Source organism: Mustelus asterias, chromosome 9 (assembly GCF_964213995.1).
Source record: "Mustelus asterias chromosome 9, sMusAst1.hap1.1, whole genome shotgun sequence".
Classification (NCBI taxonomy): Eukaryota; Metazoa; Chordata; class Chondrichthyes; order Carcharhiniformes; family Triakidae; genus Mustelus; species Mustelus asterias.
Window position 1 is genome coordinate 70,190,606 of NC_135809.1, and position 17,993 is coordinate 70,208,598.

The 17,993-nt window shown below is 45.5% G+C and overlaps 1 protein-coding gene across 1 annotated transcript in view; it reads left to right on the forward strand.

Moving 5' to 3' along the window:
- The window catches only part of agbl2 (AGBL carboxypeptidase 2), an 80,919-nt gene that overhangs the window by 13,089 nt on the left and 49,837 nt on the right, over window positions 1-17,993 (forward strand). Inside the window, exons 6-7 of the mRNA XM_078221360.1 lie at window positions 11,283-11,433; window positions 16,188-16,970. Coding sequence (XP_078077486.1) covers window positions 11,283-11,433; window positions 16,188-16,970 — 934 coding nt within the window. The remainder of the gene's footprint in view (window positions 1-11,282; window positions 11,434-16,187; window positions 16,971-17,993) is intronic.

Here is a 17,993-nt window from a genome sequence, read left to right on the forward strand (position 1 = left end):
AATACAAAATTGGCTTGCTGGTAGGAGACAGAGGTTGGTGGTAGAGGGTTGTTTTTTAGACTGGAGGCCTGTGACCAGCAGTGTGTCACAGGGATCGTTGCTGGGTCCACTGTTGTTTGTCATTGCTATAAACGATTTGGATGAGAATATAGGAGACATGGTTAGTAAGTTTACGGATGACAGCAAAATTGGTGGTGTAGTGAACAGTGAAGAAGGTTATCTAAGACTACAATGGGATCTTTATCAACTGGGCCAGTGGGCCAAGGAATGGCAGATGGAGTTTAAATCCGATAAATGCGAGGTGTTGCATTTTGGTAAGACAAACCAAGCAGCACTTATACAGTTAATGGTAGGGCCCTGGGGAGTGTTATCAAACAGAGACACCTAGAAGTGCTGTTACATAGGCCGGAATTTTACTGGCCCTCCCGCCACAGGAATTGGAGCGGGTGAGAGATGGACAATGGGAAGGTCCGTTGACCTTGGGTGGGATTTTATGGCTTCGGGACGAGCGAGGCTGTAAAATCTCGCTCATAGTTCCTTGAAAGTGGCGTCACAGGTAGACTGGGTGGTGAAGAAGGCATTTGGCACACTTGCCTTCATTGGTCAGAGCATTGAGTACAGGAGTTGGGACATTATGTTACAACTGTACAAGACATTGGTAAGGCCACATTTGAAGTCCTGTGTACAATTCTGGTTACCCTGCTATAGGAAGGATGTTAATAAACTGGAAAGGGTGCAAAAAAGATTTAGCGGGACTGGAAGGTTTGAATTATAAGGAGAGACTGAAGAGGCTGGTCCTTTTCCCTTGCAGCCTAGGAGGATGAGATTTATATAGGTTTATAAAATCAGAAGAGACATAGATAAGGTGAATTGCCAAGATCTTTTCCCCAGGGTAGGGGAGTCCAAAACTAGAGGGCATAGGTTTAAGATGAGAGGGGAAATTTTTAAAAGGGACCCGAGGGGCAGATGGTGGTGCGTATATGGAATGAGCTGCCAGAGAAGGTGGTAGAGGCGAGTACAGTTACAACATTTAAAAGACATTTGGACAGATACATGGATGGAAAAGGTTTACAGGGATATGGGCCAAACGCAGGCAAATGGAAACCTGGTCAGCATCGATGACTTGGGCCAAAGGGCCTGTTTCCATGTTATATATATCTATGACTCTATGACTGTATCTGTCAAGCCCTCTGAAAATCCTACATGTCTCAATACAGTCACCTCTCATTCTTCTAAACTCCAATGAGTGCAGCCTCAACTTACTCAACCTCTCCTAAGAAAATCCCTCCATACCTGGGATCAACCTAGTGAACCTTCTTTGGACTCCCTCCAATGCCACTATATCTTTCCTTAGATAAGGGGACCAAAACTGTGAACAGTACTCAAGGTGTGGTCAAACTAGTGCTTTGTATAGTTTTAGCAAGGCCTCCATATTTTGACACTCCATTCCCTTTGAAATAAAGGCCAACATTCCATTTGCCCTCTCTATTATCTGCTGAATATGCATGTTAGCTTTTTATGATTTATGTACAAATCCCTTTATGCTGCAGATTTCTGCAGTCTTTTTCTATTTCAATAATATTCAGCTCCTTTATTCTTCTTACCAAAGTGCAAAACTTCACATTTTCCCACATTATATTCCATCTGCTAGATTTTTGCCCAGTTACCTAACCGGTCTATATTCTTCTGTAGACTCTTTGTGTCAGCCTCATCATTTGCCTTCCCACCTATTTTTGTCATGATGTGGAGATGCTGGCGTTGGACTGGGGTAAGCACAGTAAGAAGTCTCACAACACCAGGTTAAAGTCCAACAGGTTTATTTGGTTGATGAGCTTTCAGTGCGCTGCACCTGAAGAAGGAGCAGCGCTCCAAAAACTCATGATTCCAAATAAACCTGTTGAACTTTAATCTGGTGTTGTGAGACTTCTTACAGTACCTATTTTTGTGTCATCCAAAACTTGGCAATAGTACATTCACTTACTTCATCCAAGTCATTAATATATATTATAAATAATTGTGGCCCCAGCACTGATCCCTGTGACACTCCACTAGTTACAGGTTGCCATCCTGAAAATGCCCTTAATAGAACATAGAACATAGAACAGTACAGCACAGAACAGGCCCTTCGGCCCACGATGTTGTGCCGACCTTCTTATCCCAACTGTCTTCTATCACTTAGCCAATCCTCTATCCATGCTAATATTCTACCCTCCACACCATGGGCTCTTATCTTATTAAGTAGCCTTTTGTGTGGTAATTTAGTGAATGCTTTTTTGGAAATCCAAGTATATTACATCTACCGATTTCCCCTTTATCAATCCTACTCATTAGCATCTCAAAAATTCTAATAAATTTGTCAGGCACAATTTCCCCTTCATGAAGCCATGTTGAATCTGCATGATTATGTTATGATTTTCTAAACGCTCTGTTATTACATCCTTTTTAATGGATTCTAACATTTTCCCAATGACAGAAGTTAAGCAAACTGGCCTATAGTTACCTACCTTTGCCTCCCTCACTTTTTGAATAAGGGTTACATTGGCAGTTTTCCAATCCTCTGGCACCACCATTGCGTCCATTTTCTCTGTAGCAACTTCCTTTAATTTCCTTTAAAATACCAACCTCCCAGAGTGAAGAGATTCTGAAGTTTGACTAAATCTGAGTGTGTCTGAGGACAGACTATTGACAAAGCAAATCTGCAGTAGGCCTGAAGTCGGAAAATATACCTCTATAGGCTGGTATGAGTCAAAATACAGTCATGCTTTATTCTCATAAGCTTATGGGAGAACTTGACCCCTTGAAAGCGGAAGCCAAAGTTCTCTCTGAACACAAGAAGCATGGATATTTATACATCAGGGTTCCCAATACAAGTCATGAAGCAAAGTCCAGTTAACAGTCCTTGATCATAAATTATAGTTCCTTTAACAGCTTCTGATAGTCTCTGGATCATGGTTAGAGACCATCCTGTATCCTTGGGTCATAAAGCACAATTCTTCTGGTCGTTGCAGTCAAGGTGTCACCTCTGGTCCCCTGCTCTTCCCGCAGCGTTTCCTTTGAAGTGACTGAGTGCAACTGTCCCAGTGGGAGTCCTCCTTCAAACGGCCATTCTCGCACTCTACCATTTGGTCGCTGCTTCCTCTGTTTAAATCATAGACAAGCCCACGCGAAAGAAAGACTTACCCCCTAACATCTATATTTAACTGTCTGTTTTATCAGAATGATATAAACAAGTGAGGGAACCATGAACAAATGGCTTATACTAAAAGTAAAAGATGAAAGACATGAACAAATGGCTTATGCTACTACCAGGAGCAATATAAACAAAGGGGTGACTAGCCACAAGTAAACGATATGTTTATGATACATTCCAGATACAAAGTTCAACCTTTTAGGCACAAAATACATTGAGTACAAAAAAAAATATTAACCCTTTCCCTTCTTCAATCCCCCCTTTTGGTCAGAGGCCAAGTGCAAACATGGCCCCATGACCAATTTAGAGCCAAATGTTACCAATACATATGGGCCTACCTCCTTCATCAGGAAGTCTGCCCCTTCTGCCTGTACACTTGCACTTGGCATAATCCGGGCTGTTACCGTTTTACAACAAGCGTTCAATAATGCCATACAAATACAACATGCGATAACAATGACAATTAATACAATTAACCCGTGCATCAAGTATGATCCCCACGACCCAAACCATTGCCCCAGCCATCCCGGAGGGTTATAATTATGATATTGGCTCCCTTCACCTTGTATTGTCATCGTCACTCGTTTGATATGATCTGCCAAATGAGTTATATTTTCCGAAACATCTGGGATATACGTGCAGCATTCGGATTCAATTATAGCGCACATTCCTCCCTGGAAAGCCAACACATAATCACGTGTCAATCGGTTCTATAAAGCAACAGTCCGGATAGCTACAACCTCGGCTGATACTTCAGAGAAGGCTGTGCTCACCTCCTCGAACCCGTCTCTAGTTTCATTCGCAATTCTCTCCAAGGTTGAGGCCATATGTATAAGTTCCTGTGCTGTTTTTGCTGCCCCATAAAGTGAGAAAGCCATCATAAAGAACCGTTCTGTCTCACTAATGGTGAATATAGGGTACCACATATGCTAAATAACACGATCCTACCCAATCCCAACGAAGCCATGGGTAGGCATTGTTTCCACAGACACAACAGGGACCATTATATGCAGTCATGCTGCTCATATCAGTAGAGGAGAGGCTGACCAGGACATCAGCAATGGGGCAATGGACTGTAATCTGTTGCACCAAAGCCCAGGCACCACTGGTGACATTAATCTGCTGGGTACAGTAGCTACAGCCAATAAGTATGGTTCCGTTTCTTACCAAGCAGATAGATCCCCCCTTGTTGGTTTTTCACAACATGCCTGATGGGGTTTTAAATGTCACTTTCCTTGTCCCATCTTGGGTTCGATTCTGATTCGAAATCCCCTCTGCTATTCCCGGAGTTGACAAAGGGATAGGGAATAAAGGACTTTCCCCCCTTTTCTTCGTGCATGGGAATATGTGAGCAGACCCAGCACTTGCTCAAAATTTTGACTGCAATACATACAAGTGAGACATATACAAGAAAGTGTTCATGTGATAGGGTCGGATTTTAGAGGATTGGTACAATGATTGCTTGGATCAACCAAATCTCGTGTTGATGTACACATCCTCCGGAGCCCTCTGCTGTTGCCGGGTACAGATCCATCCCGGTCCCTCAGCTAAACACCAAAAATTCCAGTTACACCACATTACATGCATGGGAAACCCCAATCACCTCGCCCCTCCAACAGAGTTAGCAACATGGCATGGTTAAGGAATCCCAAGCAGCGGTCCCTACGGGTTACCTCCCAGGGACTTATTCCATGTGTCGGAAGGTTACAATAGACAGAGCCATCGTTACAGAGATGCTTGCAATGCTCTATCCTCAAGTCTACACAATTCCATCTATACTTCCCCTCCATAACTAGCAGGGCAAAGGTCGTGAGAAGCAGCAAGAAAATCATCCTATCACTTAACGAATAACCCGCGCGACTGTTATACAATGGTCCAAAGGCTATACCGCCCGCGCGCCACTGCCCGCGAATCCGTTCAGCTTGCTTGGAGGTCAACCGTCTCGCATATCTGTGAATTAAGCACACTACACAATTTTAACTTTATAGGGGCCCTCCCATTTAGGGGCGAACCCAGGTTTATCAAGTAGTGCTTTTACTTGGACGCAACTTCCCGCCCGTCAGGGAGCATTTCAAGCTCTCTCTCTCTCTGTGTCTCTTTGTTCCGAATTGTCTTTTACCAATTTGTGCATCCCTTTTAGTTGGGTGCTTCGTTCCAACACATATCTCCTGAATTCATCTTTTAGTGAACCTACATCATCACCTATTCTGTCATTAATTCATAAGGGGTTAATCCGGTTGTCCGGTTTGTGGTAATTCTTAATCTCATCAGTATGGTGGGCAATACCTCTGTCCACATTTTCCCAATATCTGTATGGCTTTAGCTAGTACATTATACAGTTAACTACACACCCCCCTTCCATAGAAAGCTTAGTGTGAATTAAATAACACTTTACACTGGTTTTTTGGCTACAGTTGAACATCTATTCATTTGTATATAATCTCATCAAAAACATCGCATTCCCCATTAAAATCACATACCATACAGCTCCAATCTTTATATAATGTACCCCGACATTATCTCTAGTTTAATTATTTGTATGGCGAGGAAAACAGGAAGCTCCTACAGAATTATGTTTTATCAATACACAACATATAATATATAACTATATTATACAAAATTGGTGAAGGCTTTTCAGGATTTTATTTTATTTTCGGGTCTATATAGCAGTGCTATACTGTATAATAAAAATAATCAAGCGGCAGTTGTATCATACTTCACACACCATAACTGTGATATCTAAACCCCTTTTAATTTAATCCGTTTCCAATTTAAACCAAGCTCCAGATCAAACCCCCCCCGCACTCGAGGAAAACAACAGGCGCCAAATCAAAACCAGTGTAGGTACAATACACACTAGTTAATTAATCAGAAACATTTTGGTTTGATTTTAACTGGCTAGATTTTAAGCTTGACAGTGCTCAATATTTGGCAAACTTTGAACAATAGATAGCACATAAAATTCCAATGGCAGTACATAATTTTAACCAGTTACAGAATATTAAACTATCAGACATTTGTAAGGACAATTTGCATTGGCAACTAAGATTTAATTGATTAATCTCCTGCTGGAACTTGAAATAAGCAGAATTACAATTCATTTCACTTAACTTAAAATATTTTAAACTGACTCATAGACAGTACATTTACCACATTCTTTTGTTCTTGCTTATCTCCTTTTCCATAAAATTACTTAATTTCTTCTCCCAATTTCTCTACTAATTCTCTCATAATCTTCACTTCAAGACAAAGGAGAGAGCACATGGTTCCCTCCAAGGTTTAAATCCTTTCTTAACAAAATTCAAACACAGGTTTATCAAAATTCAAATTGGCTATTTCCAACTTCAATTGATGTACTTTGATTTTGATACTTCAATTTATCTTCTAATTTTATTCAAACTCTGTATCAAACCCACAGTTGTAAAATCACATCAAAACAAACAACTCTGTTAAACACACATGGAAGCTTCCAACACTCATTCAAACTTAACATCTTAAACTGAGATGTAAGTAAAACATTTAAAAGAATACAGAACTTGGATTAAGACAGTCACTTTTATTCTTCTTTCTTCCAAACTGTAATTAAAACTCAAAACAGAAGTAAATGCAAGAAATCTTATCACTTTAATCTTTAACAGTCTTAACACCTTCCCAGCACTCCTGAGGCTAAACTAAGGTCATTTATTACCCGCAATAAACACTCCACAAGAACAAAGGTTTCAACAATTCCTGCTCTCAATTTAATACAACAACAACCACCTACATTCGACTAGAAACCAGATCACACAAACACACTGAAATACAAAAACTAAGATCTCTCCTATCCACCGCCAGGTATGCCATTCGCCCATTCTACCAACTCATCATAGTTCGGGGTACTGAGAATTCCCATTTTAAGGAGTTTTTGGTGAACACTAAAGAATTCATCCTTAAAAGCCTGGATGAACGCTCGATCCCCTTGACCTGGGTTTCCTTGTCCAGAGCACTCCTGATGTACCTGGGACAACCATCCCCCACATTCAGAAGCTCCTTTTAGCTGTTTCGTTGTGGTCATTCTGCTCCAGTTAGTGGGAGCATTCCCTAATACTCTCAGAATTTCTACTTTAATCTGGGCGAAGGGTGTCTGTTGGGCATCTATCTCTGATGTTAGGGCGACTACATGTGTCCACCGTCCCCCACTATAATCCTGTGCTGGAGGAGCGGCGGGTCCACCCGTTACCTGTCTCCACTTATCCGCTGGACAGGCTGCCCTGACCAGCTGGTGTACGTCTCTCAGGTGTAATTGGTGTCCTACCCAGATTGTGTCTAATTCTTCCCAGAATTTAGTGTTTGCGCTTCTAGGTTGTAATTTACCCAGGGAAACCATTATTTGCTGCCTCTCACCCAGGGTGAAAGGTTCATAATTTACTTTTGGCTGTGTATCTGTTCCCCCTTGGGTTACTGGCACTAAGTTGTGTTCTAGGGCGTCCCATTCCTCTGGACGAGCGTTTAGTTCCTGTTGTGTGGACTCATAAGGAGGTAGAGGAATGGTTTCCCCTCTCCATAGCTTTTCTTCTAATACTTGGTTTTGTTTCTCCAGTTCCCTTACTCTGCATTCTAACTCCCTAATCCTTTCTTTATCCTCACTCCACTTTTGAGCAGAGGCAACGACTTGCTCAATTAGTCCAGCTAACTGATGTATTAACAATATTCCTATTTTCTTTGTCATGTTTCTCTTTTCTTTATCCAACCACTTATGCTGTTGGCCCAGAGGGTAGGATAAGTTCCACCCCCCTTTTCTCATCTGTTTAATGAATTTGTTCCTCTCAGTCATACACTCATTTATCAGGGATTCCGGTAGTCCCCACTGTCCTTGTGCTTGTGATCCCACCATAATACAGATACGTTTTATACTCACCACTTGGAGCCTTCTGTTCTCCCTTCTCACTCTCCCACTCCTAGGTCGCTCTTATCAGAGTCCGGTGTTACCTGTCAGGGGTGATCAAATCCCTCCGTACCACCGCTTACACTATTAAGCTTACACTATTCCAGTGATCACTCAGACAGTTTCTCTCTCACACAAACAGTTTCTTTCTCACTCACGTCTGAACATCACATCTCAGGCAACTTCTCTCCAGTCTTTACACTCACTTGAGAATCCATAACAGACAAATGCCTCCTTGTCCGCATGTGTTCAGTTCAGATGTCTTTCACTCTCACACACACTCACCACATATGCTCAGCCCACTGTAGTTTGACTCACCCTATTAGGTTCAGAACTCTATTCCAGTGCACAGGTTGTGGCCATTCAACCTGGGCCTGCAAACAGAGTCCCACAAACAGATCCGGGGTTTTTCCCGGCTTTCGGCACCAAAATGAAGTCGGAAAATATACCTCTATAGGCTGGTATGAGTCAAAATACAGTCATGCTTTATTCTCATAAGCTTATGGGAGAACTTGACCCCTTGAAAGCGGAAGCCAAAGTTCTCTCTGAACACAAGAAGCATGGATATTTATACATCAGGGTTCCCAATACAAGTCATGAAGCAAAGTCCAGTTAACAGTCCTTGATCATAAATTATAGTTCCTTTAACAGCTTCTGATAGTCTCTGGATCATGGTTAGAGACCATCCTGTATCCTTGGGTCATAAAGCACAATTCTTCTGGTCGTTGCAGTCAAGGTGTCACCTCTGGTCCCCTGCTCTTCCCGCAGCGTTTCCTTTGAAGTGACTGAGTGCAACTGTCCCAGTGGGAGTCCTCCTTCAAACGGCCATTCTCGCACTCTACCATTTGGTCGCTGCTTCCTCTGTTTAAATCATAGACAAGCCCACGCGAAAGAAAGACTTACCCCCTAACATCTATATTTAACTGTCTGTTTTATCAGAATGATATAAACAAGTGAGGGAACCATGAACAAATGGCTTATACTAAAAGTAAAAGATGAAAGACATGAACAAATGGCTTATGCTACTACCAGGAGCAATATAAACAAAGGGGTGACTAGCCACAAGTAAACGATATGTTTATGGTACATTCCAGATACAAAGTTCAACCTTTTAGGCACAAAATACATTGAGTACAAAAAAAAACATTAACCCTTTCCCTTCTTCAGGCCCAAAAGACTGATCCCTGAATAAGAGGAACAGATTTGCTAATCTCAGGGACAGGCCCAACCTGGTTCCCAAGTCTCAGGGAGAGATCCCACTTCTCATCATCAAGTTCCCACTCATCTCGGGGAGACATGTTCCTCCCACCAGTTTTCTGATCTTTGATCTCAGGGTAAAACAGCTCCTTTTCTCCTCCTGTCTCCCCTCATGTCCCTCTCCGAACTCATCGTGTCCAACAGGTCTCCCACTCTCTTGGGCCTACCGAGTCTCACTCCCTTCCACACTGGCTGATATTGTAATTTTGATTTAGGTACTGCCCCTCCTTTCAAAACCAATGACCTAGTCAGCAGTGACACTGGGGCGATCTCCGCTGACTGCAAAGATAATTCCCGCCCTACCTTTTCCACTCCCAGCTACAAGGATGGATAGCTACAGCATCAAGCCCTCCCCGCAGCCATTCACAGTGAGGAATGGCAAAGAGGGGCAGCGGAGAGGACACGCCCCCTATTTACCACACCTGCTGCCACCAGCTAAGATCTTAAAGGTTTTAGCAAGGCAGTTAGTGGAAGAGGAGTTCGGGGGAATGAGGAAAAGAGTTCAGGGGAGTGTGAGGATATGTGAGAGGATGGGGGTGTGAGTAGTTATGTTGGATGGGGTTAGATAGTCAGGAGGTGGATCGTCAGGGAGATGGGGATAGCCGTTTGGGTAATTGGGGCTGGAGAGTGGGTAATTAGGTTGTGTGGTAATCAGGTTGGGGGTAGGAGGGGCTGATTGGGAGATGGTGGGATGGTAGCAGTGTGGGTAGGTATCATATACCAGGCCCAACTTTCCTACATTAAGAAAAGATTTGAACATTTTCAGATGGTCCCTAGCAGCGTGCGCGTGCATAATGATCCTCTTTGTGTTGCCCTTAACACTATGAAACTTTTATTCATGCCTTTGTTACCTCGTGACTTGATTATTCCAATTCTCTGCTTGACCAGCTTCTCATTCCAACCTCTGTGAACTGATGCTAACTGGCCTGCTGCCTCACCATATTGTATGTTCATAATTAACAATCCATTCCCTGAATCTTGAACAAAAACAGATCCCATTCGCTCCTCACCATTTTGCTCTGCAGCTCACTCTGGGAAAATTGAGTGAATCAAAAGGCAATTTAAAATTCTTGTTTCAAAACCCTTCATGGCCTTGTCCCTCCCAACGTCTGAAATATCTGCACTCCCAAAGCCCAGCACCCCAAAATGAACTATTCTAACTATAACCTCTTGTTGACCCTTCTCTCCTCACCACTGGAGGCCAGCTCCAGCCTACTGAACTGGAATTTCCTCAATAAATTCTCTTCCCTCCCTCTATGACAAGGCTGCTTCTTATATCTTGCTTTTGTGTCCATTGATGGTTGATTACCTCCTTTGTGAGATTCCGCGGGATGTTTGCTTATTGTTATCTTTGCTGCCTTTGACCCATGACCCAGGGAGTCCTCCATTACCTCAACTCGGGATAGATAGCTACTTTCTTTTTGGATGCAGCTTAGGGAAAAGTCTCTGATTATCCTGAAATCACCCCAAGATCCTTCAAGTCATTGATCTCAGGGTGAGAATTCCCTCCAGCACCACCCCAAGCTCGCCCAAATCCCCCATTCCTGACCTGAATGTCCTCATTCATTACCATTGAAATTGAGTGTCCACGTTCCCTATTTCTGGTGGGATTGTATCCCTCCATTCTGTGTCGGGATTGTGTCCCTCCATTCCCTGTCTTTGGAATTGTATTTCCCCATTCCCTGCTTTAGTTGGGATTGTATCCCTCCATTCTGTGTGGAGATTGAGTACTCCCCATTCCCTGTTTTTGGGATTGTGTTTCTCATTCCCTGTTCCTGTTGGGATTGTATTCCCCCATTCCCCATTTTTGGGATTAAGTGCCCCCATTCCCTGTTGAAGACCTCACCGCGGAACCTCTTTAACGGTGATGATGCAGTATTGTTACAGATGTTGGTGGTTGTGATCTGTCAGCCAGGAAAGGTTCTTACTTCACCTCTTCACGGGTTGGTGGCCGCCGGGGCCTAGTACAGCTCGCCACAGTGGGTGCGACGAGTAAAGATTGCAATGCTTTGATCTTCGAATCCCGATTCGAAAGCGGAAACCTGCAAAAAGCCATCAGAGTGTATGTATGGCAAAGCTGTGCTTTGGGCAAAATTTGTATCTTGCTCCATATTCCCCCTGTCCTCCCGTGGAATCCTGATCAACATCAGCCCATGCCCTCCCCTGAGATCCCGCTCCATCTCCATATTACCTGGCTGGGACCTGCTGAGTCTCACCCCTGGAATACTGCTCCATATTAACCTCCCCCCCCCCCCCCCACTCCCCCCACCCCCCCCCCCCCCCCCCCACCCCGCCCCCGACCCGAATCCCTGCTTCACATCGGGTCCCCCAAGGAATCCTGCTCAATATCAACTATATGTGGAGCCACAGGAGTACTGCTCCGTAGCCCCTGGAATGATGTTCCATATCATCCACCCTGGAAAGACGCTTCATATCACCCCTCCTTGTCACACTTGGAATACTGCTACATGTCACCCCCCGAATACTGCTCCATATCACCACCACCCCCACCCAAATCCTGCTCCATATCATCTCCCAGGAATGCTGATCCATATCACAACCCTGGAATCATACTCCATATCACGCTTCCGAAATCCAACTCCGCCCCCCCCACCCCAGAAATCCTGCTGCATAGTGTCAGGGGGAATAGCAGGGTAAATATGTAGGGTTAAGGGTATAGGGCCTGGGTGGGATTGTGTTCGGTGCAGGCCTGATGGGCTGAATGGCTTCCTTATGCACTGTAGGGAATCTATGATTCAATATCCTCCCCCGACCTCCAGATTCCTGCTCCAAAACACGCCCCTGAATCCTGTTCTATATCACCCCACCTAGGGATTCTTCTCCATATCGCACCCCTGGAAACCCGCTCCATATCTTACCGCTGGAAACCTGCCCCATATCGCACCCCTGGAAACCTGCTCCATATCACCCCACCTAGGAATTCTTCTCCATATCGCATCCCTGGAAACCTGCTCCATATCGCACCCCTGGAAACCCGCTCCATATCGCACCCCTGAAAACCTGCTCCATATCGCACCCCTGGAAACCTGCTCCATATCGCACCCCTGGAAACCTGCCCCATATCGCACCCCTGGAAACTTGCTCCATATCACCCCACCTAGGAATTCTTCTCCATATCGCACCCCTGGAAACCTGCCCCATATCGCATCCCTGGAAACCCGCTCCATATCACACCCCTGGAAACCTGCTCCATATCACACCCCTGGAAACCTGCCCCATATCGCACCCTTGGAAACCTGCTCCATATCACCCCACCTAGGAATTCTTCTCCATATCGCACCGCTGGAAACCTGCCCCATATCGCATCCCTGGAAACCCGCTCCATATCGCACCCCTGAAAACCTGCTCTATATCGCACCGCTGGAAACCTGCCCCATATCGCATCCCTGGAAACCCGTTCCATATCACACCCCTGGAAACCTGCTCCATATCACACCCCTGGAAACCTGCTCCATATCTCACCCCTGGAAACCCGCTCCATATCTTACCCCTGGAAACCTGCTCCATATCGGACCCCTGGAAACCTGCTCCATATCGCACCCCTGGAAACCTGCTCCATATCGCACCCCTGGAAACCTGCTCCATATCTCACCCCTGGAAACCTGCTCCATATCGCACCCCTGGAAACCTGCTCCATATCACACTCCTGGAAACCCGCTCCATATCTTACCCCTGGAAACCCGCTCCATATCTTACCCCTGGAAACCTGCTCCATATCGGACCCCTGGAAACCTGCTCCATATCGCACCCCTGGAAACCTGCTCCATATCGCACCCCTGGAAACCTGCTCCATATCACACTCTGGAAACCTGCTCCATATCACACTCCTGGAAACCTGCTCCATATCACACTCCTGGAAACCTGCTCCATATCGCACCCCTGGAAACCTGCTCCATATCGGACCCCTGGAAACCTGCTCCATATCGCACCTCTGGAAACCTGCTCCATATCGCACCCCTGGAAACCTGCTCCATATCACACTCTGGAAACCTGCTCCATATCACACTCCTGGAAACCTGCTCCATATCTCACCCCTGGAAACCTGCTCCATATCGCACCCCTGGAAACCTGCTCCATATCACCCCACCGAGGAATTCTTCTCCATATCGCACCCCTGGAAACCTGCCCCATATCGCATCCCTGGAAACCCGCTCCATATCACACCCCTGGAAACCTGCTCCATATCACACCCCTGGAAACCTGCCCCATATTGCATCCCTGGAAACCTGCTCCATATCACCCCACCTAGGAATTCTTCTCCATATCGCACCCCTGAAAACCTGCTCCATATCGCATCCCTGGAAACCCGCTCCATATCACACCCCTGGAAACCTGCTCCATATCACACCCCTGGAAACCTGCCCCATATCGCACCCCTGGAAACCTGCTCCATATCACCCCACCTAGGAATTCTTCTCCATATCGCACCGCTGGAAACCTGCCCCATATCGCATCCCTGGAAACCCGCTCCATATCGCACCCCTGAAAACCTGCTCTATATCGCACCGCTGGAAAACTGCCCCATATCGCATCCCTGGAAACCCGCTCCATATCACACCCCTGGAAACCTGCTCCATATCACACCCCTGGAAACCTGCTCCATATCTCACCCCTGGAAACCCGCTCCATATCTTACCCCTGGAAACCTGCTCCATATCGGATCCCTGGAAACCTGCTCCATATCGCACCCCTGGAAACCTGCTCCATATCGCACCCCTGGAAACCTGCTCCATATCTCACCCCTGGAAACCTGCTCCATATCGCACCCCTGGAAACCTGCTCCATATCACACTCCTGGAAACCCGCTCCATATCTTACCCCTGGAAACCCGCTCCATATCTTACCCCTGGAAACCTGCTCCATATCGGACCCCTGGAAACCTGCTCCATATCGCACCCCTGGAAACCTGCTCCATATCACACTCTGGAAACCTGCTCCATATCACACTCCTGGAAACCTGCTCCATATCACACTCTGGAAACCTGCTCCATATCGCACCCCTGGAAACCTGCTCCATATCGGACCCCTGGAAACCTGCTCCATATCGCACCTCTGGAAACCTGCTCCATATCGCACCCCTGGAAACCTGCTCCATATCACACTCTGGAAACCTGCTCCATATCACACTCCTGGAAACCTGCTCCATATCACACTCCTGGAAACCTGCTCCATATCACACTCCTGGAAACCTGCTCCATATCTCACCCCTGGAAACCTGCTCCATATCGCACCCCTGGAAACCTGCTCCATATCACACTCTGGAAACCTGCTCCATATCACACTCCTGGAAACCTGCTCCATATCACACTCTGGAAACCTGCTCCATATCACACTCCTGGAATCATACTCCATATCACCACCTGGAATCCTGCTCAATATCACCCACCTTGAATCCTGCTCTATTTCAGCCCTGGAATCCTGCCCCATATCATCCCCTCCATCACTATATTTCTGCTCCATATTCCCCCAGAAATCCTATTCCATATCACCCACCACCATCCCCCCAGAAATCCTCATCAGACTGTAATCCTACTCCATCTCACCTCCCTGGAATCCTACTCCATAATCCCCTCAGGAATCCTGTTCCAAATCACCCCCTGCTATTCTTAAGAGAGTTCATAATGGGTAATAGAGAAATGACAGATAAGCTAAACGATTATCTTGTGTCTGTCTTCACTGAGGAAAATACAAGAATTAAAGATCCAAAGATGAGGGAAAATGAGTAATTGAAGGAAATTAGTATTGGTAAGATGGTTGTGATATAGGGAAATTAATGGGACTGATGGTTGCTAAGTCTCCAGGATCTGATATTCTTCATTCTAAAGTGTTTAAAATGGTAGCTGTGATGATGATGGATGGATTGGTGATCATCTTCTTAAATTCTATAGATTCTCAAATGGTTCCTGCAGATTGGAAGGAAACAAATGTCACCCCACTATTTGAGAAGGGAGGGAGAGAGAAAATGGGGATCTAAAGACCTGTTGGCCTTACATGAATAGTAGGGATAATGCTGGAATCTATTATACAGTTGTGATAAATAAACACTTGGGCAATCATGATTACGGTAGCACAGTGGATTGCCGGTTTGGGTCACTGTCTGTGCGGAGTTTGTACCTTCTCCCCGTGTCTGCCTGGGTTTCCTCCGGGTGCTCCGGTTTCCTCCCACATTCTGAAAGATGTGCTGGTTAGGTGCATTGACCCGAACAGGCGCCGGACTGTGGCGACTAGGGGAATTTCACAGTAACTTCATTGCAGTGTTAATGTGAGCCTTACTTGTGACAAATAAATAAACTTTTACTTTAACTGTGCTCAATCAGATTAAAGTAACGTGGATTTAGGAATGAAAAATCCTGTTTGACGAACCTATTGGAGTTCTTTATAGCTATTATTTACAGAATTGATATAAAGGGTTGGTGCAGTCTACTTAGATTTTCAGATGGTTTTTGATAAAGTCCCCCACAGGTGGTTGGTTTGCAGAATTCAAGCACATAGAATAGGAGGTAATATGCTGACATGGATTAGCAATTGGCTAACAGGCAGCAGACAGAGAGTAGGAATAAATGGGTCACTCTGGTGTTGGCAGATTGTGATGACTGGGGTACCATAGGCACAGAGCAGTGGGGGAGGGACTCTGCCCATGCACAGAGGGCATTGGTGAGCTGGGCTCAGGCTGTTTACCCCCATAGGAGGCATATATAATCAGGGAGGAAGGAGGATGGGGTGAGGAAATGCAGCTAATGGTCGCCCAGGGAATAGTATTGGGACACTTTTCTAATGGCTGCTTCTCTGTTTCAGAGACAGTTATGAGTATGAGCTGACACTACGCACTGACCTGTACACAGACAAGCACACCCAGTGGTACTACTTCCGGGTACAGAACACCCGGCCAGGGGTCACCTACCGCTTCACAATCGTTAACCTGATGAAGTCCAACAGCCTGTATAATCAGGGTCTGAAACCTCTGCTGTACTCGGAGCGAGAGGCCCAGCAAAAGCAGATGGGCTGGCATCGAGTGGGCAAAGACATTCGTTACTACAAGAACAATCTGAGTCAGGAGGGCCGCAGCCTCTACTCACTCACCTGGACCTTCCAGTTCACTCACAGGAATGACACTTGCTATTTTGCCCATTCTTATCCGTACACATATTCCGACCTGCAGCGTTACTTAGCAACCATCGCCAATGACCCCATCCAATCCCAGTACTGCAAGCTGCGGGTGTTGTGTCGTAGCCTGGCTGGCAATGTCGTTCACATACTGACCATCACCTCCCCCTCCAGGAGCCAGAGGAGTGTGCCCACCAAGAAAGCTGTGGTTGTGACGGCCAGAATCCACCCTGGAGAGACGAATGGGTCATGGGTGATGAGAGGTTTCCTGGACCACATCCTGGGAAACTCTGACGATGCCCGGCTCCTGCGTGACATGTTCATCTTCAAAGTGGTTCCCATGCTGAATCCAGACGGGGTGATTACGGGTAACTATCGTTGTTCCCTGACCGGAAGAGATCTCAACCGAAACTACCGGACACTGCTGAGGGATTGCTTTCCCTGTGTCTGGCACACCAGGAACATGGTGCAGAGGTGAGTGTGAACTCCCAGTGTAACTCCCACACTGGGAACACTGTTGTTATGGGGCTGTCACAATGTTTTTCTTGTAGTTAAAACTATTGTTCCCTTCAAGTCGCCAGACAAAGTCATGGAGTGTTTTAAGATGATTTATTACTGCAGATACAGGACACTGACCAAATCTTTAAGACCATCCACAGTGCCAAATTCAGAAATACACAAGCAATTATACTTTCAAATTTGATTACAAGTAATCAGCATATACCAATCAAAGTATAGGAGTTATCTCTATCCACTCACAGTTATTGATCCAGGTTACATTATGCATACATAAGGGTATAGTTGTCCAATTATAACCTGTGCGTGGTATATCAACAAGAAATGATAGCTATACCTCTGACCAATTGTATATCAACTTCCCTTTCCATTGTTCCTTGTTCTAATGGGAAAACATGAGCTGCAACTGTACATCACTCAAGTAAATGGTCCTTGACACTTATCTGAGTCTGCTTTAATCAAGACCTGTGGTTATCTCATAGCTTTCCCTGTGTGACTGAGATTCAGCTTGCTGTGTGTGTGTGTTGGTGTGTGTGTGTGTGTTGGTGTGTGTGTGTGTGTTGGTGTGTGTGTGTTGGTGTGTGTGTGTGTGTTGGTGTGTGTGTTGGTGTGTGTGTGTGTGTTGGTGTGTGTGTGTGTGTTGGTGTGTGTGTGTTGGTGTGTGTGTGTTGGTGTGTGTGTTGGTGTGTGTGTGTGTTGGTGTGTGTGTGTGTTGGTGTGTGTGTGTGTTGGTGTGTGTGTTGGTGTGCGTGTTAGTGTGTGTTGGTGTGTACATAAAGGGCAAAAGAGTAACAAGGGAGAGAGTAGGGCCTCTTAAGGATCAACAAGGTCATCTATGTGCGGATCCACAAGAGATGGGTGAGATCCTAAATTAATATTTCTCATCAGTATTTACTGTTGAGAAAAGCATTAATGTTAGGGAACTTGGGGAATTAAATATTGATGTCTTGAGGAGTGTACATATTACAGAGAAGGAGGTGC